At 35.6% G+C, this 24,629-nt stretch overlaps 1 protein-coding gene across 1 annotated transcript in view; it reads right to left on the reverse strand.

The window, feature by feature from the left end:
* Positions 1 to 24,629, reverse strand: part of IBTK (inhibitor of Bruton tyrosine kinase) — a gene marked incomplete at both ends in the record, with an annotated part of 50,637 nt that overhangs the window by 16,838 nt on the left and 9,170 nt on the right. Inside the window, 18 exons of the mRNA XM_081998090.1 lie at positions 587 to 745; positions 1,882 to 1,974; positions 3,803 to 3,966; positions 4,701 to 4,849; positions 5,544 to 5,656; positions 7,409 to 7,536; positions 8,250 to 8,310; positions 9,934 to 10,051; positions 11,030 to 11,131; positions 11,524 to 11,620; positions 13,359 to 13,396; positions 13,504 to 13,586; positions 14,532 to 14,618; positions 16,011 to 16,607; positions 17,450 to 17,624; positions 19,181 to 19,358; positions 21,626 to 21,749; positions 22,950 to 23,130. Of these exons, the coding sequence (XP_081854216.1) occupies positions 587 to 745; positions 1,882 to 1,974; positions 3,803 to 3,966; positions 4,701 to 4,849; positions 5,544 to 5,656; positions 7,409 to 7,536; positions 8,250 to 8,310; positions 9,934 to 10,051; positions 11,030 to 11,131; positions 11,524 to 11,620; positions 13,359 to 13,396; positions 13,504 to 13,586; positions 14,532 to 14,618; positions 16,011 to 16,607; positions 17,450 to 17,624; positions 19,181 to 19,358; positions 21,626 to 21,749; positions 22,950 to 23,130 (2,647 nt within the window). The remainder of the gene's footprint in view (positions 1 to 586; positions 746 to 1,881; positions 1,975 to 3,802; positions 3,967 to 4,700; positions 4,850 to 5,543; positions 5,657 to 7,408; positions 7,537 to 8,249; positions 8,311 to 9,933; positions 10,052 to 11,029; positions 11,132 to 11,523; positions 11,621 to 13,358; positions 13,397 to 13,503; positions 13,587 to 14,531; positions 14,619 to 16,010; positions 16,608 to 17,449; positions 17,625 to 19,180; positions 19,359 to 21,625; positions 21,750 to 22,949; positions 23,131 to 24,629) is intronic.

Here is a 24,629-nt window from a genome sequence, read left to right on the forward strand (position 1 = left end):
ATTGCGTGTAATCAGCATTAAAAGTAATTTTAAACCCATTATGCATCCTTCCACCATAAGGGTTCTTAACAGCATCTGTCCCTCCCTCTGGCTCCTAGCCACTTAAATAACTTTGTTATCTGTAATTTCGGTCTATTTTTGTTCTACTCCAAAGTCATTCTAGCCCTTTCCCCCAGGAAGGGCCAACATTTTTCTTTATTTTTTTGACAGAGAAAAAACAGCATTCATGATGGTTTTCAATAACCTCTTCCTGGACTAAGTTACAGAATTTGTGCTTAACCTTCTTTTTCTATGCTTGTTTGATACCATCTGCAAATACCACATCACACACAGGCAAGAACCAGATGGGATGCAGTCTTCTGATCACTGTAGCAAAATTTCAAAGAACTGTTAAACTGCAACTACCGCATTTCCCTTCCCCCCCTGAATTTCTAGATTACCATCAAATGTAGATACAAATAGTTCAATGCTAGCCTTTTTAATGAACAGAACCCAGGGCATTTTTATTTAAGAAACTGCTTCTAACAGACTATTCCATGTAAAAACCCTCCAAAGAAAAAGAAGTGATATTTGATTTATAACATACCATGCATTCCCTAGTTTTGCAACTTTCATAGGTGGGGGTGGTATGGTTATTAGTGTAGTAGGCTCTGTGCTGGTAGTTACTGATCCATTATCTTTTGCTGCCAGGGCAATCATTTTTCTTTGTTTCTGGGAAAGCTTGATTCCATGAGACACCATTCTGCTGTGAATTGATATTGCAGAGAGAGAAGATGTAAGATCAGTGTCCTTTGAGATGACTGGCCTTTAGTCTTGCAAATTCAACTGAGAAATACTTCTTTCCTAGGCCAAAATACTTTGCCTAGAGTACCAAAAAAGAGTATAGGTGGGGGGAAGGAGTTGGATGTCTGGGGAGCAAAAGAAGGATCAATGAATATCAAGAGTGACAGAAAGAAAAACATCATGAAATGATTCTTCACATAGATGTCTACAAATGAAAACATGCAGAGTAGGAATCAAGCCTCCGAAAGAGATGGACTACCACCAGATGAAGACTATTTTCTAATTTTGTGACTTTTCAGACTGTCAGCAGCTTAGCTCCCTTAAACCAAAAATATGCATGCATAAGAAATGTATACAACACAATATAGTCATTTTTAATATTCATAATAGTTTGTTTCTTAAGTTATTCAGATTCTTCAGTCTTGGCTGTTTTGTTCACAGCTTCTGAGTTTACCTAGCCAGAGATAGGGCAGTGGTCCTGGAGCCTAGTAAAGGGTTGCTGCATTCTTTACAAGATTGCTACACTTCAAAGGTCATGAAAATCATCTCCAGTTCTCTTCTACATGTCGTCAGTTACGAAACATCAGGCTTAATCCACTGCCTCCTGAAAATGTACGTTTATCTCCCTGTCTCTTTGGGATGCTTCTCCGAGCAAGAACAGTCAATATCAACACATGGGTGCTGGGGGAGGTCAGAGAGTGTGCGACAAGAAACAAACTTCAGGATCAATTACAGTACTGGTCCACAAGTAATTTCCAAAGTGCTAGGGACAAGAATTAATTCTTTTGGGTTGAGAAATAGGAAAGCTCAGCAGAGCAGGCCACTGATTTAAGATACTAGTTTACCAGCTCTTTCTTTCACATTTCAACAGCTTTTGCAGTAGTTTACCAAACAAGACTACAGTAAAATGAAGGGATAAATTTTGTATGCTCCCAGAAAAACACCATAACGAACTGAAGTAAACAAAGCTGGTCAAAACCAAATAGGACAACTTTTCTCCTGCGTGTTTTAAACTCTGAACTGCCTGAACCACTAAGTAAATTCATAACAGCCTGGTCTATCACACTTTTCTTTTATAGATTTTGGTTTTTTACCAACCCTGAATTTGCCTTTGGCATGGTTCCACATTTCTGCATGCTTTCTTCAATTTCCATGATGGTTCTTAGATCCATAGCAGGAGGGCTGGCAGGGCTAAATGAAAAATAAAAAGTTACCTTACAAGGCACTCATTTTTACTCACATTCCACAGTTCCAGCCTTCACTGGAATCCTCTAAATCATATATAAGATTGGTAACCGGATGTATAATTTATGTCTGTTTCCTCAATTATGGCAAACCTCAAATAGAATGTTTCTGACAAAACTTTTATAAATATATACATATTTAAGTGCACATTCTAAAAATACTTTCAAGACTCATTATACTATGAAACAAAAAGATGTGAACTATGATTACTTTAAAAAAGTTAGATACCTAAATCCAGGATACTTATTTAGTAGTCAACTGCTCATGCTAAGTATTAGAGAAGCACTGCTCACAGCTCTTTCATGAAGGTTGAATTAGACCTTTCTTTGAAGAACAGGATTAAAATTATTCCATATGGCAAAGTGAACACTATTTGTGAAGTTAGAGCTCTGTACAAACACCAGTAAAATTCTCAAACTTTAGAAATCAGTTTCCTTTTCACAAGTTACCTGATTTTAAACTTGCACAGAAACAAACATGAAGTAAATCCAGACATGTCCAAGCTTTACATAAAACTGTAAGTTAAAAACTGTGTACTTAAAGGCATCTGTATATTATGCTGTGTTATCAAGGACAAGCTCTGAAATAAAATATAAGCAGCACTCTCTCTGCCTCTCCCTACATAAACCCAACTGCCACAGACTAACTAGTGAATTAACCAACCACTGGGAGGTCACACCAAACCCTGTTGTCACTGCTCCTCCACAGTAGTTCAACGAAATACACTACAGTATTAATCCTTTCAACATTCTACACAACAGTACTGCCTGCTTTTTCTTGACATCATACCAGCAATACTAGAAAAAGTGAAGAAAGAATACAGTGAAAACCCATAAAGACACAGTGATATTACAGCAAAGTCCTATGGCTTTATTTGTTCACTTGCCATGCAATCTTCTCAAAAACATTCAAAAAGAACTCGTAAGATAGCAGATGAAGGTGGACCTTCTTCCAACCAGTCTAAAGACCAAAGAGTTGGTTGTGGGATGTGTTACCCTCTCTGCATAGACTTAGGCTTGCACAAATACAGAGTGAGACAAAACACAGTTTCCTAATGGACCCTGCTCACCAAACGATACACTTCAGAGTTGCAACTTCTAATTTCTACAGCTGTTATCACCTGTATTAACAAAGCCCATCAGCCACAAACCAACAAAGCCTGGGAAAACTGTGGGAAATTATCACTATACGATCCCCTAAATCCTTACACTTTTCTCTATTCAACCTTTATTGACAACTGTCAGAGACAGCACATCAGGCAAGACAGAACAGTCTTGTCACAGTAGTGCTCCTTTTTCATATGCAGACACTGCTACAGATAAAAATTAATAATAAATTTTTCATTACTTTATCAGTTTAACCTGAGGTGTTGATTTTCACAGACTGTTTAAGTTTAAAGTCATGCCTTAAAAATGTCAAAGTACAATGGTGTTTCTAATGACTTCAAGCATGGTCTAATTCTACAAAATACTGCCAAATATTTTACAAAGTGTTAACCAAGCAGGCCTTCTAAAAAAAGATATTAGAAGTCCAGACAGGCAGCACTTAATTAAAAAAAAAAAAAAAAAAGACCTAGCAATTGCTTTTCTCAAAGAATATTTAAATAAATGTACCAGTTTAATAAAACTATCGAAATCCTTAATTCACGTGTCAAGTAATGTATGATCTTTTGAAGAGCACATAGGTTTTTTTAGTTTGAATAGGATATTATTAACATCCACTACCAGGTGTGGAACAGTGATTGTAAGTTAGGTAGGCACAACTATTACTCCACCTGAAACTGGTTGCTACCCAATTGGGAGAGCTTGCAGAATTGTTTTTGGCACTGGGAATGGACTGTGGAACAGACTGTGTCAATGCTGATGATTCCCTGTATGACTTTATCTCCTTGCTAGGTTGAGAGGGTTTCATACCCTGACTGCACGCTTTGTCCTTCATCTGGAAAAAGACAGAAAAATGTTGGAATAAATATTCTCACATTTTTTCATTCAGAAAAAAAGGGATGTGACAAACGACTTGAACGACACATGTAAGATTTTAAACGATACCTCAAAAATAGCAATAACGTAGTGAATCCCTCATCAGTCTGCTATTTGTACCTTTTTTTTGCATTGTTTTGTTTCACATTTCACCCTGAATCAGTTAAGTCCAAATATGCATCTTGACAGATGGAGATGTTCACTTCTAAAGCTTTAACACTTAACATAGACACAATTCTCAAACTTATCCTCTTTGCCAGTTGTGCCTCAGTTATCCTGGACCATACTTCTGTCCAACTACGGTAGTCAAAGAACAACAGAATTTTCCTTGAGTTTTTTAGCTTCTGTTTGGTTTTTTTGTTTGGGTTTTTTTTTGGCTTCTGAACTTCAGATTTACTTTGCATTTTAAATGAAATAGATAAAGACTTTACATAATTGTTATTCTGGTTTGAAATTTGCTGAAAACTACAGCATATAAAAATTCTTATTATGGTACTACATGAATAAATTACTCTTAGAAGATTTAATAAGGAATATTAATTTTTATTTATCAGAAAAACAATAACGCCTTAAAAGTTGTCTACTCCATTTTAAGGACAACAGCTTCTCAGAAACGCTCCAAAATACAAACTCTGTTTTTGATGGACTAGATAAACACAAACAAATAAGTTGCTAGGAACAAGAAAATCCAACCTCCATCCTCTCTGGATGAAATCCCTTTGTGAAGTCAGGAGACTGCAAGTCTCTGGGGCTACCCACTGCTGCATAACTACCTTCAGAGTCAGATGTTAAGAGTTCTGGAAGTGATTCTACAGAGTTAGTTTTATCCAGTTTCACTGAGCCTAAGAAATAAGAAGAGAGAGTAGAAATATTAAATCATGAGAGCCGGACTAAGCAATGCTTAAAAACCCCCAAAATTTATTCACTCCATATGATGAATACAAAATAACCAGAAGTTTACCTAGTCCAGTATACTAGACTGTAATAAGTATAAGCAAACTTAAGCAAGTCTTAAGTTATAAATATTAGAATAATATTAAAATTAGAATAATATTAAAATATAGTCTTAAATATTTTTTCAGAATAAGATTACTACCTGTTTTCTTTCTCTGTCTCACAATCTACAGTTTTAGGAAGCAACACTGACACTTTTCTGTTGAAAATGAAAGCTCCTGCCATATTTTCACTAAACAGTGACTAATTTATTTTTTATATTCCAAAAGAAAAAAAAAAAAAAGCAGGAAAAAAAAAAAAGCAGAAATGTTCCATTTACTAAAACCACAAGGGAAAGAGTGCATTAACTTTATTTGATAAAATACGTGCTTTTACAGAATCCGAGTTTTGAGTACAAGCTTAATATGACAAACATTCTTTCAAACAAAACTTAAGAATTCATTGTTCAAATTCAACTATGGTGTTCACTAGAAAATAAATAATCTTTGCAAGATTTCCTTATTGAGGTATAGAAATCATATCACATTGCATATTAAATTTTATACTGTTTTAATATCTGAAAGAAGCCTCTTTCCCACTGACCTGTAGAGGCTGGACTCTGAATAACGTCCGATAGATTATATCCTCCAGAGCTGTCAGACCGTTTTCGTGGCTTCTTTTTTGCCTTAGTTTTTGCTCTTTTGAAAAGGGCTTCCCTATTAAAAAAAAGAAAGAAACCAAACCCAAGATGGATTAAAGCCAAATAAACTGAGCCTCAGAACTATCAGCATCAATGTCAAGGCTCTCAGTCAGCAGCAAGTGTTGTACTTCAAGCAGTAATATCTGGTCCCACCAGCTGTCACTAGCTGCGTGTTCTTGCTCTGCTTATGCACTGGCACAACTATTTAGTAAACTATTTGAGGGGGGGAAGAAAAATCCATGAGGAAGAAAAAATTTTTTTCTAATCTAGACCTAGTCTCTGGTCTAGTGCACTGCAGAAAAACTTCTGAGACAGTGGAAGATGCTGCAGCTTCATAGGCTGGCACTGCCACCTAGGTAAGATTAAACCTGCTACACATTGCAGCAACTGACATAAAGCAAACTACATCCAAGGTTCCACTTCTTTCTCTCTTGATTTCTCAGAAATTAGTGAAGTTCAATGAACTCCACAGTTGGTCTCATTTTTCCCCAACAAAAATATTGCCACCAAGATAATACTAGTTCTACAATAAAGCAGGTAGATGGTCACGTTGCCAAAATGTCTTGTGTTCCTATATATGATATTAAGAAGAGTGGAATCAAATAAAAGGCATCTTTTATTTTAACAAAACTACTAGAAATTCAGAAATTATATCACAGCTGCAGTAGCCCTATTTCAAAAAGCTTCTTAGAGAAGCTTTATGTGGAATAACCATATAGATACTTATTCATTCATGTATCAATACTGTAATCTTACAATGTTTGGGGTTTTTTTAATCCTTTGACTGCCCTATTGCCTAAAGGCTATTGTCCAGCCTTTAAGAACACTGAAAGGCTTGAAGTCTCATACAAAATAGCCTCTCAGTTCCCTTGATTTACTAGTCCTTATCTGTACTAGCTCATTTAGCATAACTTTTCTTGACACAAGCGGTCAGGACAGTACACAATACCACAAATGAGGTCTCATCTGCAACAGTGACATCCTATTTCACTATTCTGAAGCATGTTACCAAGTCATGCTATCAAATTAACTTTTCATAGTTGTGATGTCATAGCCAATTTCTACAGTTTAAAAAACTGTACCAAAAAAAGCAGTTGTAACTTTATTATTTGCATATCAAGTTAGTGTCACAAGACTTACAGATTCTAGTGCTCCCAACTCTATGTTCAAATGTTCAAAGACAGAATACTGGAAGTCCACAAAACCACCTGATCTACAGTTGTTTGGATCACATTTTCTAATATCTCTTAAGCACAGGTTGCTTCTTTTGTTATTCTATAGCCAGACAGTAGCCACTTCGAACTGACAGATTAAAATCTCATGCTATAAAACTTCCCATTTTGCATGACACTTCTGTTAGTATTAAGAAATGTAGACTAACACAATTTTCCAGACCTATCTATAGTAAAGATACAGTAAAGTCTTTTGATTTCTCCTAATTCAGTGAAGTTCAATGAACTCCACAGCTGGTCTTACACATACACAGATAGTCTCATCACATGCACAACTCCCAAACAATACTGTGAAAGTTTGTTTTGCTACCTTTACTCACATACTACTTACAAACTGAAAAAAGTGCTTTGCTGCAAGTTGTGTAATATTTTTAAAATACTTAAGGGAATCAAAGAACAGTCTTTGAAATCTCCATTTCTCCTATTTCTTAATATTTCAATTCTGAACCCAAAGGGAGTCAGGCACCATCCAAAAGGGGGTAAATACCATATACAGCTCACCTAGTTAAAAATGTTGCTGAAAAATAGACACTTACTGAGAATTTTGTTCTGGATTCACATCTTCCCTTAAAAAGACAAAGTTCTCCCCATCTTCAGGTTCAAAAGAACTTATGTCAGGTCCATCTGGATATGGAGTAATTACTCTCCTGACCATAGCTGGAATCTGTAGTTGTAAGAGAAACTTAGTGTAACCGCTTTTAAGTTGTGTGCTAGCAAATATATCACCTCTTGTAAAAGGGCCAAACCTGACTGTCATTTACACTTTTACAGATCAAGTAATTAATTATTTAACCAGCTTATAAACTTAAGTTTATAAGTAACTTTAAGTAAAACAGAGAATTATTGTGGGAGAGACAGGATGCCTATGTTTCAGCTACTTGCAACTCCAGACAAAAAAATGCTTCAAGGTTTTGCAAACATTCATCTTTTACTACTGTACAGTTAAAGAATACTGCATTATAATGTGCCTTGGTTTCCTCCTTTGCATTAAAGTTCAACTTTCACATTATTTTTCTTACTGCTTTTAAGATCTATATGATCACCCTGAACTTTACATTGGAGAAGTCAAATTTGCTTTCTTCTCCTTTCTTCTAAGTAACAGATGCTCTTTTCCATAGGTTTTGCTTATGTTTTTTTTGAAGCAACAATTGTTAATTACAGATCATTAATACATTTAATGTGTATAATTAAAGGACACCACACTGTTGCAGCAGTGGCTAGTGAATAATGAAATATGAGCTCCATGAGAGTGATAATAGCAGCTGCTAACCTTAGCTTTTAAGTCAGACATTCCACATTCAGCCTGTCATCTACAGACATTACTCATCTGTTCTCATTTTAAACCTAATCAGCTTACACTCAAGGTGTACAACTTACCATTTTCCTGTAATAAACAGAAAGATCCTTTACAACTTCATCACTTAAGACATCCAGAGTCCTAAAAAATAAATACAAACTTATCTTACCAGCTTAAAAAAAAAAAAAATCACATTAATGAAAAATTCAAATGAACATTTCCGATGAACCTCACCTACAGGTGTAACTACATATTCATGGTGGTCATAGAGTCAGAAGGAAGAAAACGAATACAAAACATAAACTAGTCAATGCCCTTGTAAGGCAGGATCAAACCCACACCTCTTCCAGATAGACTAACTTTACTTAAGGCCACAGCCAATATAGACCTATATAGTTAAGTTACCATGAACTGGCCATTACTTTGCCTATTTCTGCATACTTTCAAGTCTTCCTGACATGTATCTAATACTCCAAGTCTATGGAAATTCTTCTATAAAACTCATCCACAACATCCCTTGGCATTTATGCCAAAAAATAATACTACAGCAACAAACTTTACTCAACAGAACTGTCTTGCCTGCATGAGTGGCTCTCCTTGCACAAAGCTGTCATGACTAAGTTCTATCCATCTCAGGTGTCTCAGACTAAAAGTCTTGCTACCCAGTAATGACATTTTCAGACTTTCACTGAAACGCAGATACAGTCTTAATTGTAGTAAGAATATTGCGTGTCCTTTCCAGGCGTATGATTAAACAAATCTGAAGTCAGAATAATACTTAAGACAACATTATTAGATTTTTACTCTTTGCAAAATCAAATGTTAAAATTTTTATACTTTATAAAGATGTGAAGAGGAAAATTGGTAACATGAATGAGTTCCTGTATCTGTGATACAAGGAGAGCAGTCGTGCAACACAGCTATGAAGTGCTAGCATTCTGAACCAGTTCAGATCTCTTAATAAATTCTACAGGCAAAAGGAAGCATGACAAACAGGGTAGGAGTGGACAGAGTGGACCAATAATAGAGATTTTTTGTTTGTTTGTTTGTTTCATTGTTTGGCGGGGGGTAGGGGGGTGTTAAGTCTTTGCTAGAAAGGAAGATCAATCGGTGCTGATAAGGCTTGCTCTGAGAGGATATGTACTCTGGAAGCAACTTGAAGCCATGTCCAAAAGCATCAAGAGGAGGAAGGCCAGAGCACATCTTCAACTTCTTAGAACCCTAGTTGAATCATTGTGGAAAGCAAGGGTAATTAATTTGTTCAGCCCTCATTGCAGACAGTTAAAACAAAGAGACTACCAGAAGGCAGGCCCATCATCTTTGGAAAATTCACGAGCTGTAATAAACCTACTTAAAATAAATTCAATTTGCATAGTAACTACCATGTTAAAAGAAAAAAAAAAAGAAAAAAACAACAGAAAGCTACAGCAGTTTTTTGCATCTTCAAAAACAATTTTAAAAACCTGAAAAAAATTAGGCCTAATGTCAAAGCCCACTGAATTCAAGAGAGGTTTCTCCCCTTAATTCAGGCTCTTCGTGCCAGATTGTAACATAGGGTTTTTTATTATAGAACTGGTACACTAGGTACAGGTATTTACAAGTTTCTCTCTTCCTGTTTGGCAAGAATGAGCCTCCTGTTAAACTTGCAGCATTCACTTGCATTTTAATATTTAACTGCTCCTATTAGTTCTTCCAACTCTTTTGCCTTTTTGGGATGTTTGAATTTAACAGCTAATACATGAACATATGTGCATTCCTCCTTACCTCGCTTCAAGCAAAGCTGCCATATTGAGTCCTATGAACTGCAAGCAGGACAGTTTTAACTGTTCAGCATTATACATTGCTGAGAACTCCAACAGCTCAGCAGCATTCTTTAAAGTAACTGCAAAGAAAAAACACAAGAAGCTAAACTGGATAACATGCTGCAGTATCATGCAGCAGTTAAGACTTACTGCACAGTGTGATCTAGTTGCTGAAACATATCATATACTTCTCCATTCCTAGAAAAAATGCTAATGTTCAAGTGGCCATAAACTACAGCAAGCCGCACATAGCTTTGTAGCAGCTTGAATGTAACGGCTGCTTCATAAAAACAGAGAGGCCCTACCTACAAACCTATCAGTTTCAATATACTGAAACTCAGCAGTCCAAAACACAGGGGAAAAAGTAAGTTAAAAATAGCAAGTTTTGTATAGAGCGTAAACAGCTCTTAAAGCTCCAAATGTTCCTTCAGCAGGGAGAAAGAAAAAAAGAAGAGGGGGATGAAGGGGGAAGCGGGGGGCGGAGGAGAGAGAGAGAGAAATGGAAGTCACTAAGAAATGCCAAGCAGAAATTGTATTCTGACTTCTTGTATGAAGCTAAGCAACGACACTTAGTGTTTTCTAGAAGAGACAGATCTTCAGAGCCATACAGAAACAGCATTGTGTCAAACAAGCAACAGCAGAACTAGTGGAACTAAATACAAGGACAGAAATAGAAACACAGAATTCATTTTATCATGTTTTAAAGACAAGAAGTTTTAATTCAATGAAATAAAGGTTTTACAAAAGTTTTATGTATTTGTTGTAGTGGTTTTGATGTTTTTTGGCTTTTTACTTTTTTTTTTTTTACCTTTTTTTTTCTTTTATTAAAGAGCATGAGATGAAGACAATGATGCATAGGAAACAGAAGACTATGCTAACCTAGAACATCACCCAGACTGAAGAAGCAACTATTAACAGCTATGCAGCGAACAGTAAAAGGTAATCAGAGCAAGGGAATATAAGCAAATAATTCTGTGCTGAAATAGGCAAGAACATTAATATCTCAAAAAAGCATTTTTTATTCTCTAACCCTTTATATTATAAGTGGAAGAACTCACGTTTTTCTGCAATGGCTACTTCACAGATTTCTTTAAGTCTGGATATAAGAAGTTGGTCTGCTACCACAAGAACATTACATATGAATTCCACATTTTGAGAATCTGGAAAACAAAGAATCATGTAAACACTATGGGCAAGTCAAAAACAACTTTAACACATACAGCTTCAATGAGATTTTACCAAAGGACAAATGTAACAGCTTTGCAAATTTTGATGGATTTTCACAGCACAAGGAATAGCTTAGAAGAGCACAAAGAGTCACTATTTTGAAGCAAGAGAAGGTTGAAAAAGGAAAACTGCAGTTTGACAAATTAAAGAAAAGGTACAAAAAGGCCTGGGGTACAGCATTCACCTCAAAATCTAAAGCAAGAGTCACAAAACTTTGTATTTTCTACATAAAACTTTCATGCAACCACATTAAGTATTGAATTTCTATTTTAAGAATATAAAAATTGCAGGAGCTACAGGTGAATCGAAAATATATTAATGGCACCTTTTATCGCAAGAGCTTCATCTGTATACAGGTAATCTACAATAATCTGTAGTATATCAGAATGGATTGGCATTTCCAGAGCTGAACAACAGGAAGCCTAAAAGGCAAAAGGATTTAAAAAAATAGACAAGAGAAGTAAAAGAAGATGATTACTTAGAACAAAACACACAATTAAGACAGCAATTACATTTATCAAATTACTCAGACTGAGGGTCACATTTTCAAAGTTAAAACAAAAATTATTTAAGCATTTGCAAAGAATCTGTTCAAGTTCTTCAATTAAGAATTGATTGTAGCAGAGCAATTAAAATCTGCCCAAACTTCTCAATAAATATCCATGAAATAGCTCAGTTTGAGCATCTTCTCTAACAATCTTCCTTGATTATATTACTTCACCCACAATTGTTTGGAAGTAGAACTACAGGAATCTCCCATGCAAGTACTGAACTGCTTTCCTTTCAAGGTAAAAGTTCTAGTGAAATCTCAAATTCCCATGCAAGAATAAAATGAAAGTAGCCATAACTGTTAATCCCTCGGAAAATAAGGTCCTCAGCAAACCCTCCATTTGAAGAACTATCTTAACCCTTAAGGCAAAGCTTTTGTATGAGTAAACATCAGCCATTAAACCATGTAATTGTCACCATTCAAGTTTATGAAACATCCCTGCTTAAAAACTGGTTTATTTCAGGTGGTACTACAGCAAAGCTTTGTACTAAAAGATTTCTTTTGCTTCAGAACACATTACTGGTATTGACATATTTCCCATCTGAAGTTTAAAAACCTCTTACAGACATTAAGATTTTTATACACCATCTAGAGCACTTGATTCACAAAATATTTACTTACAAAATTAGTATACTTTAGATTTACTTATGAAATAATAGATAATTTATGAACTACATACAACTGATACAGAAATCAATGATACAAACGGACATTCAACACTTGAAAAAAATTAATAAATCAATTACTTGTCTCACAGTGTTTTGGATATGTTTCCTCAGCACAGTAACTTAGAGGACAGGTAAATTTTTTGTTATACAGCAGAAGAGAACTGCCAGCACTTTGCCAGGTTCTTAAATTTACATATTGCCACGTAACTATTAAAGTTGAGAAAACTCTCGCACGCTGCTTCAGCTTTCAGTCTCTGAAAAATGCTTCTCCTTTCCTCTCTTTCAACAAGCATTATCAACAGTATTCAGATACTTAAACAGAGACATTTAGTGAAATTACGATGTCCAGGAACATCCAGGGCATCGACACACAGATATCAGATAGGAACCAAGACAAATAAAAGATCTACACCTTTTGACGCAGCAGCTGGTGACTAAGTGGAATAGTCCTCGACATCCTCTATTTCATTCACAGTAAAAGTCAGCTAAAGATCTCACACATTGACTCTCAATTCTGCTGTATCTTTCACTCACTACATATGTGAAAAGCTATTCCATACTGCATACTATCTAAATTGTAAGATCTTTTACAGAAAGAAAATGAAAATTCATCCAAAGCAGTATTCCGTAAGAACAGTCCAGCAGCTTTTATAAATCCATGAACTAGCTCAAAATAAACCTCTAAAACAAAAGTAATACTTTAATTTCCTTTGATACGCATTACTACATTTATTATTCTCATTTAATATACAATCTCAATAGTACAAATATAGAGTAACCAAAAATATGATTTTTTTTTTTTTCCTTGCAAATAGGATCCAAGAATTCAGCCTTTCCTTTTCCCCAGTATTTAGGGTATGTTATTCTAGGAAAAACTGAAAAGCTGTCACTTATTTGATGCAACAAAACATTCTACCCACACATACTTATTGGCAAGCTTACCTCAATCCAAGAGCTGCTTAACATGCTGTGAAAATAATCTGTAAAGAAAGGCATTTCAGTTCAAGATGCAATAAAATTTCAGTTAAAAAAGACAATATGACTTATATTTTTTTATATAGATATATATATAAATACACACACATACCAAGTCTTGCACAAAGTACACACTTATGACACGGGAATTCCTTTCCATCTAAAGATTTCAGGGTCACATCGCAGAGGTACGAACTAGAAGATATGTAACAGGATCAGAACTGTGACTATTCAGAAGAGCTACAAGTTTTAAACTCTACAAATAAATGCTTACTTTAGCAAGTTAGGATTTATCCTTTAAAATAAAACACACCTGAATTTTAATAATATAAAATGAACCTAAAAGTACTGGCACGACAGTTTCAAGAAATTTTTTGTTCAAAGTTGAGCTCTCAAAATTCCATCTGAAGTATTTCCTTCAAAACATGGTCAATTACCTGCTATTACACAGCCAAAACTGCTATGACCAAATTAATTATGGCTAAATTTAGTCAATCTTAAGTGGTCTATATTAAGTTAGTTATTCTTTTACGCTAGTAGCTACTATAAGCTTTGACAATGCATTTTAAGAGTGGAGTAATCCAAATTCTATGAAAAAGTTACTTTTATGCAATGTAGCTTTTACTACACAAGTAGACTGTTCAAGCCTTTGAGTATAAATAGCCCAATCACACCAATGGAATTAAAAAACAAACATCACTGATAAAACCATAGGGAATTTTTATATTGAAATATATTCCAGAGATTTTCTTAATAACAAAAATATTATACATTTGCTTATTTCCAATCCATGTAGTCTTATTGTCATAGCAAGCATATTTGCAAAAGTCAAACTGCTTTTGACTGGATTACATTTCTTCTGGCATTAGTATTCTATGACACATTTAATCCACAGAACACATTAATGTACACAAAAAGCAAGCAAAAATATACCATACGTAATCTATCCCAGATTCCCAATTCCTAGATCAGTCTATAAGCATCTACAGAGAACTATCAAACATGAGTCACTGTGAAAGAGACAAGTATGCACCAGAAATTAAAATACAGCTGATCAACCTTAGCCTAAACTTAACAGATAAAGAGATGACGTAAGAGGAAGATGGTGCGGGTAGGGGAAGTTTGATTTTGAAAGTTTACCATTTCTTCTGATTTAACTTTGGTTTGTTCCCATTCTTCTTGTTGACAACATTAATTTTTCCATTTTCTAACCTGACTCCATCCAACCTGCAAACCATTAACATTAACAGTAAGTAATATAGTTAGTATACAGTTCAAGCCATTAAGAAGAACAGTTTCACAAAGTAACAGCACTTCATTGGGCTCATATTGTAAAAAGGATCAAAATCATCCATCACAGAAAACTTCTAAGTTTCTAAGGGCCAGTCGTTACTTGAAAGTCTTCACTGCAGATGTAAAATGTAACTGACATTATTCCCACATCTTAGCTATCTTATTTATTATCTTAGATGAAAGCCATACTGCTATACTCGTGTCCAACAGCACAAGGTCAAAAATCTAGGAGTTATATATACCATTACCAGTCAGTTATCTGAGCAAAGACAGTGGTTTGAAAGAGATGAATGTTTCACCACAGGCTTCTTCGCACCCTAATACATCAAGGAGGTTTGCGAATGGGATGGTAAAGACACAGGAGTGCTGCTGGTGGATTACAAAGTAATAGACTTTCAAAGGGAAAGTGCTTAAAGATGGAAATTTTACTTGGGAACTCAGTTTTAGCAGCAGCTTCACATCTTTGTTGATTAATTTTTAACGTTTACAAAAATCACAGTGAAGAAAACTGCCCTGAAAAAGCTCTTTCCCTCCTTTGAAAGGAAAAGATAAATGGAAAAAACCAAAAAAAAACCAAAACAAAACAACCAAAAAAAAAAACAAAAACAAAAAAACAAAAACAAGAAAACCTTGAATAATACAGTTCTACAGGGACATTTGGTCTCAATTCTACTACTTTCATCACGTAACATTAAAAATGCATGTTAAACACGAATTTAACTTTGCTTTGTGGTGTTTTACACTAAATATGTTCATTACCTATGGAAAAACTAGTAGACTATGGACCACAGCACAGAAATTCATCAATCCAAAACTCAATTAGATCAGTTGTCTCTAACAAAACAAGTATTGCTGTTTTATGACAGTCATTCTGCAAAGTCGGATGATTTGCGTCAGATGTGAAGTATGAAAGAGCTCATGCCTTAAAAGATACACTGGACAAAAATGTTTTAAATACAAATGTCCAAGAGGTTCTAGGACACAGTAAGGGCCAACAGCAAATTTCCATTCATATAGAAGCCTGTTGAAAAATGATGCTTTAAGTACATAATCATTCCACGAAAGTCTGTTTCTGACATTATTCAAAAAGGCCATACATGTTTTCTCTCAGCAAAGAGCATAAGAACAAACTGATGTTGCTTTAAAGAGATGACACGGTGTGTGCTGTAAACTTTTATAGTTACAAACAATAACACAAGCAAAAAAAGACAAACTTATCAACCCCAATTAGCCTTCTACTTCAATAACAACCAAAGTTAGATCACCTTACATAAAAACACTCCATGAAAAGCTTGCCAGAACATAAATGCATTTCTTTTCACCTACCTTCCACTTAAATTGCTGAGTCCAAACTTCTTTGCAGCACTTTGCAACATTTTTATGAGGTTAGCTTCTTCACCAACAACTTTGGCTTTTTTAGATTTGTTCTTCTGTTTTTCATTTATAACTTGCACTTGATTATTTCTGTAAATCTCAAATGCAGACTTTCCATTAACATTTTCATCAAAACTCATTTTGCTCAGGTTAGAAATTAAAGTATCTTGATATTCTTCCGATCTTCCTTTATGCAGGATTTTTGGTTTATAACCATGAGTCAGAAGATCACAAGTATCAGTGTATATGAACTGCAGAAGGTATGTAAACAGATCTGGATGAACTTTCTCTATTACATAAAGATCACATCCAACAGCATCTTCATCTTTACGGTAGATGTCTGGAGTGTCTAGCTGGTTGTCACTGGAAACAAACAGCTTCTTGAAGAAGTCAGAGCGTACAGCCAAGATGTATTTGTGCACGGGGTAAGTTCTTGTGCCAATCTGAAAAGTCACATCATGGATGCTGTCCATTTCATCTGTTTCATCTAACAGTTTGCCAAAATCCTCTCCAAAACTTGATAATGACACACTTGGAATTTCATAGAGACTAGAACAAAATTAAATCCGTTTAAAAAAAAAAAAAAAGTATTTACAAGCTCCATTAAATTTTATATAGAATGTTTAATGAAGAGCGTGGGGTTGTTTCCATCTGGTTTGTTTGGGTTTTTTCATACATTGCTGGATTACTCAACATTTCTTGTCCTGTTCTTTACAAAATACTAATGATATGGCATATAGGCAATTAAACCACATATGTAAAATCTGTCTAGCTTCAGAATATCAAATATAGTATTTTGCCTTTATAATGTAGCCAGTAAATACATATTATCAGAACTATCTTATCTTCATCTCATTGGTCCAACAAGAAAACACAGAAATGTTTGCTGTACTTCAAAGAATCCAAAGCAATAAGAAAAAAAACCTAGTATTTACTTATTTATCAGATATATTGGAAATTACTATGAGTGCAAGGAGCATGGTTCAGTATTTTATTTATTAACTTCATCTTAAACATTTTTTCCAAAAAAATGAAGACCCACTTTTCACTTTTATTTAAAAGCTTGATTGGTGATTACTGAAGGCATGAATTTCTACAGTATTTGGAGCTCAGAGTGTGTTAAGAAATACATCGCAAACGCTTGCCTTAAGCATTTTAGATAAAACAACAACACTATCTACACTAATTACAAAAATAAATATGCTGAGGTCTTCGGTTAACTTCAACATAGTTGTTTACTAACTAGTGCTATTCTCCAGCAATATGGATAACCGCATTTACTGTGACTTCTGTATGAGACAAAAAATGGTTTTGAAAACAAGAATGATTTAATTGCAATCACACACACACAAAAAAGAGAAAAATTACAGTTGTTGATATTTTAACTATACCTTGTTTTAGGGTCTGACTGCAAAACAGCAAAATTGCAACCATTAGGATCGGTGGCAATACTAACAGCTCGGTGGACAAAAGTAAGCTTCTGAAGTCGAATTCTTTCATACACACTGTTTGTATCATGTTCATAAGACACATCACATGAAGAATTCTGAAGGCTCGATACAACTTCTGCTAAAAAGAGAAAAAGATTGGAAAAAACCCCACAGAAAGTTCTGGCTAATTGAAATGCAACTTATGTAACAAAAAGGCAAGATTTATGACTTCTGTAAGTCCATCGCTGTAAGTCCCTGAGTAAGACTAAATTTCATCTTGCTTAACTGAAATGCAGGAAGAAGACGTTTTAAGAACAAGACTTTACATTACATATAGGTGATTTTTTGTCCAGAGCTTCTTTTGGAAGTATTTTGCCAATCCTTCACATAAGGGAAAACACTCCATCTAACATTCAATGCAACCTCTTGCGGAATGAAACAAGCTGTCCATCTGTGTACAGCAGTGCAAGATTGTTTTCTTCTCCTCTCATATCAACTACAGCAGATATAACACAATTGCCTTCAGACTTCATATTACATGTTTAAATTATACCCAAACTAACAAAATACTATTGAAAAAATGTTATAGTCTCTGAATACTGGATTATTTTCAAGAATTAGATAACCAAATACATGCACACCATTCGGTACATTCATTAAAACCTTTCAGAAAAACAGACGCTCTCCTTCATTATAAATCACTGATGAACATCAACTTGGTTGGACTTGATGATCTTGAAGGTCCTTTCCAACCTTAGTGACTCTGTGATAGACATTCAACAAGTCAACAGGTCTGAATTCTGAAGTTTCCTTGAAGATGCTAAAACTACAAAAAGAACAGCAGTAAGCACAAAGAAGAGAGTGCCTACAGGACAAGCAAAGCGGAAAGGAGATGCATTTGGTACCTCTGTAATGAGGGAACTACTACATGATGTGTAGAATACAAGAAGGTAGCAACAGAGTAAAACTAGTATGCAACTCTGGATTGAGCAACAGAGGAAAGGTTTTTGCTGTGAAAGAATGAAAAAACAGACTGATAAAACAAAAGATGGAATCTCATTATCAAAGGAAGTAGAACTGCAACATGAAGCTATAAAGTTCAAATACATCCCAGGTTGGAAGTAAACCCATTTCTATCCATAGAGTTTTTAAGACTCCTACACGAACAGGGCTGACAGTTTCAACTAAAAACTTGTCCTATAGTAGGCAGGTATCTTCCTCGCACAAAAACAATCCATCAAGACCTACTCTCAGCAATATGAGCCAAGTTAATAAGGCAGAAATTGCTCTGGACCCTGTATTATGCCCAGATAAGGGTCTGGGAAACATGCTAAGGTTTCACAGACTTAGCAGTGCAAGCAAGTACATGCTCCTTCTTTTGTTCAATGCCAGTCTCTTAGGACTGGTCACCTAATACGTGACAAGATCATTACACAGGACCCTTTGCTACTATTACTCTTCAGAAGTACTCTTCTTCCTGGAAATCTCCACCTTAAGGTTAACTAAAGGCTGCAAAGTAAGTAAATCTTAGTATTAGTGAAGAAACAGAACAGTCGTGGTCAATGGTACCAACTGTCAGCCACAGAGAAAAGAATGAACTCACCATATAATACTGTTAGAGACTGTAAAGATTTGATTAAGCTTTTATATTGATTCAAAGTATATAAAAACCATTAAGAAATCACAGCTAACCTTTCTTTTCTGAGATTTTTTTCCCTTCTTCCAGCCACTTCCCTGTAAAGGCTTCACCATCTTGTGTGACAAACATTATTTCGTGCCTATTTAAAGCGACATCAGACATGAAGACTTGCCGGCCATACACCCAACGACACTGCTTCATGGAGTTGTTAGATGGCTTCCAGCAAAACACCTATAATACAATTTTTTCAGAGAAGAAAGGGGAAATCCTCATATCATGTAAAAGCAGTGTAAAAGCAGTTACATGTTACACACCACAGTTTTAAACACAAGAACATGCCATCTCAAAGTTGCATATAAAATGAAAAAGACATTCTTCAAAATTATATCCTAAAGTGTTACGAGCTTCTGTTACAAAAAACCCACAAGCAAAACAGGGAAAAGTCTATTATGATATCAAGATCCATTTGCTCATGAAGGGCATTTGAAAAGCGCTCTGAAAATTCAAACATCTTCACAGCAGTCATCTATAGAACAGCTTTTACAGACGTTTCAACAAGGACAGCAAAAGGTGTCATCAAGTCAAGAAATAAATTTAATCTATTTCTTAATTTACAGATTTGTCCAACTGATTTGCTTATCAGTCAGGCAAAATTCAAAGCTATCAACCAAAAATTTAAACCATTTCCTGTTAATTGTTTGACAAAAATCTTGAGTTTCTCAGTCAAGGTTTTGGAATGGAGATCATGATCAAACACAAACTTCTAAACAGTCAACAGAAATGTGAGGAACTGTATGCACAGCAAGACTCCAGCAAGGTATACTGTAGATGTCTGAAAGAAGCAAGCATGAAGCAACAACCCCATGCAAGGTTAAGCTCGCATGTGGCATTAGTGGTGCTCAAGTCGGGCTTTTGACTTTTCGCATTAAAGGACCTGCACGGGTCTGTTAACACCTATGGAACAGCAGGGACAAAATAATTTGAATAATCTATTTCCTTTCCCTTTTCTTGAGCCCTAAAGAATCACAGAATGGTTGAGGACAGAAGGGACCTCTGGAGGTTTTCTAGTCCAACCCCCTGCTCAAGCAGGGCAACCCAGAGCCAGTTGCCCAGGACCATGTCCGGACAGCTTTTGAATATCTCCAAAAATGGAGACTCCACAACCTCCATGGGCAACCTGTGCCAGTGCTTAACCACCCTCACTGTGAAAAAGTGCTTTCTGATATTCAGACAGAGCCTCCTTCATTTCAGTTTGTCCCCATTGCCTCTGGTTCTGTCACCGGGCACCACTGAAAAGAGCCTGGCTCCATCTTCTTTCTGTCTTCCCTTCAAGTATGTACATACATTGATAAGATCCCGCTCGAGCCTTCTCTTTTCTAGGCTAAACAGTACTCTCTTAAAGAGACAGACCAGGAAGTGCTGATTCAGGAAACAGAAGTACTAAGATCCCATCTCTCTCCTTACTCAAGAATTCATAATGCCTAAAAGCACTAAAGATCCCAGTATTCATCATGGAAAGATATGCAATGGAGGTTGACATAGTTCCACGGAAGCAGGAAGACAAAGTAGTTTCTTACTGCTAAAGCAGCCGTCCCAAAGATGTTGAAGGGGCCCTACCAATACTACACAGGCTTGAGGCTAAACCTTACATGAACAAATACTGAACTGGAAATTTATAACGAGACAACTAATGACCTAATAAACAGATAAGATCATCCCAAAACATAATTTAGTCAAATGCAAGAAAAGAAAAGGAAATATCCACACTGTTCCCTATTTTGATACACAAGCTGCTTTTAAAATTCTTTAAGGTGGCAGCATTTCAGTTAAAAAAAAAAGGTTTTGTAAGCACCAGTAGATGGCAGTGAAGGTTTAGATCGCCCAGTGAGCAGATATAGAAAAAGCTGGCGTTTTGAAGGGTCCTATAAACTGTTACTCATGAAAGAATGAGGAAAATAAACAATAAATCTGCCATAGCATTCCAGTTCTAAGTCAACACAGTGTCTACACTTAACTATAAATGCTAAGACATTCACCAGATTGGGCTGCAGCTTTTCAACAATAAAAGGGACATCTCATCTACACAACAGCTGCTTTTCAGCAAAGGCTGTAAAACTTCAAGTCCAGAGACTACTTCTAAGACTATTTCTGGAGGGCGTAAAGGCGACTGGGTAGGTGGAGTGAGATACAGGGAGGAGGGGACGGGACACAACCCCCCCCACAATACCATGTACACTATATAACCACTTGTGTATGTAAAAGTAAAGAAGTTTACACCTTCACTGAAAAGCCATTAGATGTTCTTAGATTTAAAAATAAACTACCGTACATTACTTTGGTAGTCTTCCCATAGCCCTTTAAAAAAACAAGTCACTAGCAGCTCTACAAATCAGGTATTTTCTATGCATGATTTTGTCCTGTCAACATCTTATGTTTAAAGTTTGGTCAATCAGTATGCAGCTTGCTATATAATCATGATTTCCAGGGACACAACTTACTCTTCCAGCTTCATCCAGCGCTAGAATGCAAATCTTCTGACCCCCATTTTCTTTAAGATGCTGGGTATCTATCTTGTATTCCAAATATCCCCCATTAACAAGAACTTTTTTAAGGTTCAGCTGTCTGAAAGAACACAAAAGGTTACATTAGTATTTCTTCATTGTATATTGTTTCATTTAGAGAAGAAGTAAAAAATATAGTTGAGGTAGTGACACTGAAAAATTACTTAATTTTAGTTTCTCCCCACTGGTATTACTAACACAATTGCTAATAAAATACTATTAGTAGATTGTAATTTTTGTTTTGCTTTTAAATAAGTCACATCATATTCACAGGTTCTTCACAAAATTCCATAAGTGAAAACCAGTATATGATTTAACTTTGATGTTAAGCATTACAAAAATTATAGTGGTATAAACTTAATTTGTATTAAAAGGCCTATCTTATCCCAATAAGCTGTTTCTCACGTTTTTGGTGGGTTTTGTTTTTTACCTGATCAAAACCACAGAAGTTATCTCTTTTCAGTTTCTTAATATAAGAGCGTGATACTAATAAGTTAGTCCAAATGCCAGCACCTTCACTTACTACCATGTAGAAAATGAAGTATAAAATAATCATTAGGCTACACATGTCAATAAATACTGCTAGAATTTGAAGGGAAGCTGAAAAGCTAACTGGAAGTTAGGTGGGCAAAAATGCTAATTACCTCTTGTAATCTGTTACTGCAAACCAACTAAGAGAGAATGGGATCAAATAATTTCATAAATTTATGAGTCATGGATCCAGTTTCTTCAACAGATTTTACACCCAGGTTTTAGCATATGGACCAGATGATGTCAAAAGGTCCACCACCCTGACATCTAAATTACCCTTTATAACATACTATATCCACACATTAATTACGAAATTCAGACCCCAAATTACTGATTCAAAATCATAACAACATAACTAAATAGAATAGCAGATCTTCAACGCTTCTACCAAGATGCATTTATACAAATTCAGGCTAGCAGATGAACAAAAAATACCAGCTTCAATATTTTTAAAATCTATGGCACAAACTATTTACTCTTACTCTGTTTTTCCAAAATATCTTTGGTAAACGGTGAGTGGCACCTTAGCCTCATCTAACAACAAAAACAAAGAAAGAAACAAAAAAGATAGCCACAGTTCATATGAAAGAACTGCAGTTGAAGAAAACTCAGGGGAGCACGGTATTATCTCTCTCTACCTTATGCACAAAAGTCTTTAAAACAGCTTGCAAGTATAAGACTACATCTTCACCTATTGCTCTTCATGACAAATTAGGAAAGTAACACATACTTTGAAGCCATCTTTTTGCACTGATAGTCTGCAAGTAAATAAATATCTCCTCTTTCAGTAACGCATACTGTAGCACCATCGCTTGCAGAGACCAAGGACACAGAGATATCTTTATGGTGTAGAGCCGAAACTTGGCGGGGTGCAGTTACACATTTTTCTCCATTGGGATCCAGCAGATAACCTAGAAAATACAACACAAGCCAAAAACATAGTTTGCCATTCCATACATTGTGCATTTAAAGGACACTTTTCTACACTAATTTGAAGAACCTTTAAATTCTGAAAGATTTTTTAGGTAGTTACATAATTCATCTTCAAAACAATCAGACAGATAAGAGACCCACCACAAACACCAGAAAACATTCAAGCTTTGATACACAAAAAAATAAGTAAGGCATATTCTACAGGGAAAGCTATTTAATGTGGTTAGACTCCGCAGTGGTACTGCCTTTGATTCCAAAGAAAGAACAATTATTTGACTCATATTACAGCTCAAGACCCCAGAAATACTATCACACTGGCATAAACTATAGATTATTTCAGCCATTAGAAGATACCAAAAAAGCTTGTCATACAAATTACTATACGTGCACCTAAGCATAAAAGCAGGCAGTTACGTGAAACAACAGACACGGCTGGAGCTGTAACATAATGTCTCTGAAAACATACTAAAAAAAGAAAAAAAAAAAAAAATCAGGCCATTACTGCTCTCCTGCATTAAGAAACCTAACACAAAGAATCTCATACATAACATAACCCTGCTCTGTGTGCACTTATGTCTGGTACCACAGAGTGGATCAGGGTACAAATACCCAGGAACAAGCAGCAGAGCTACCTATAAAGCTGGAAGCAACCCTGACATAGGACAGTGTAGTGCTATGCCCAAACATTTGAAAGAGGCAAGGTTTATTACCATAGGTCTATCACAGTGCCCAGCTGACGTAACTAAACTACTTACAATCCAATTACTGTCTCCATATGGTACTGCACTGCGCCATATGCATACCAAAATAATCTCAACACAAGCAACCACAAAGAAACTTATATGATGGTGCATATAAAAAAAAAAACACAAAACAAACAAAAAATACTCATGAGTAAGATACTTCTCTGACAAAGACAAGTTTTTTTTCCACATACCTTTTCAATCTTAAATAGGAACACAAAAAAGTGTCTGAACCTGATGCCAGAACTGAAGCAGATTAACTGTAAGTACTAGAGCTAGCTAACAGTTTTGTTTGCATACAGATACAGAACTGCAGAAATGCAAATCCAAACCAATATTGCAATACCTGTTTATTAAAAAAAGACAAAAGCAATTAAAATATCCCATTCATACAACAAACCAAGAAGTTCAGTAGTTGGTAGTATATTTTTATTAGGCTCTTTCTTGACTTCAGAATAATACTAAGTTAAGTGAAGATTCTGGTAACGGCATTGTTGAAAAAAATTCTAGAGATGGGCAAGCATTTCAGCTTAAAAAGTTAGTACGGAAAAAGTTATCAGTAGCATGTTTACAGCGTGTGGTCAAAGAAGGACATGGGCAGGAGAGCTGAATGCTATTTTATAATTTGTTACAGGCAGTACCAGCCAGGCTGCTGGAGGGAGGTAAGTATGCCTTGTGGTAATTTACAACACAAACAGCAACATTCTGTTTCCTGAAAGTTTTCAGTATCAGGA

Source organism: Phaethon aethereus (assembly GCF_964289735.1).
Source record: "Phaethon aethereus genome assembly, chromosome: 3".
Taxonomy (NCBI): domain Eukaryota; kingdom Metazoa; phylum Chordata; class Aves; order Phaethontiformes; family Phaethontidae; genus Phaethon; species Phaethon aethereus.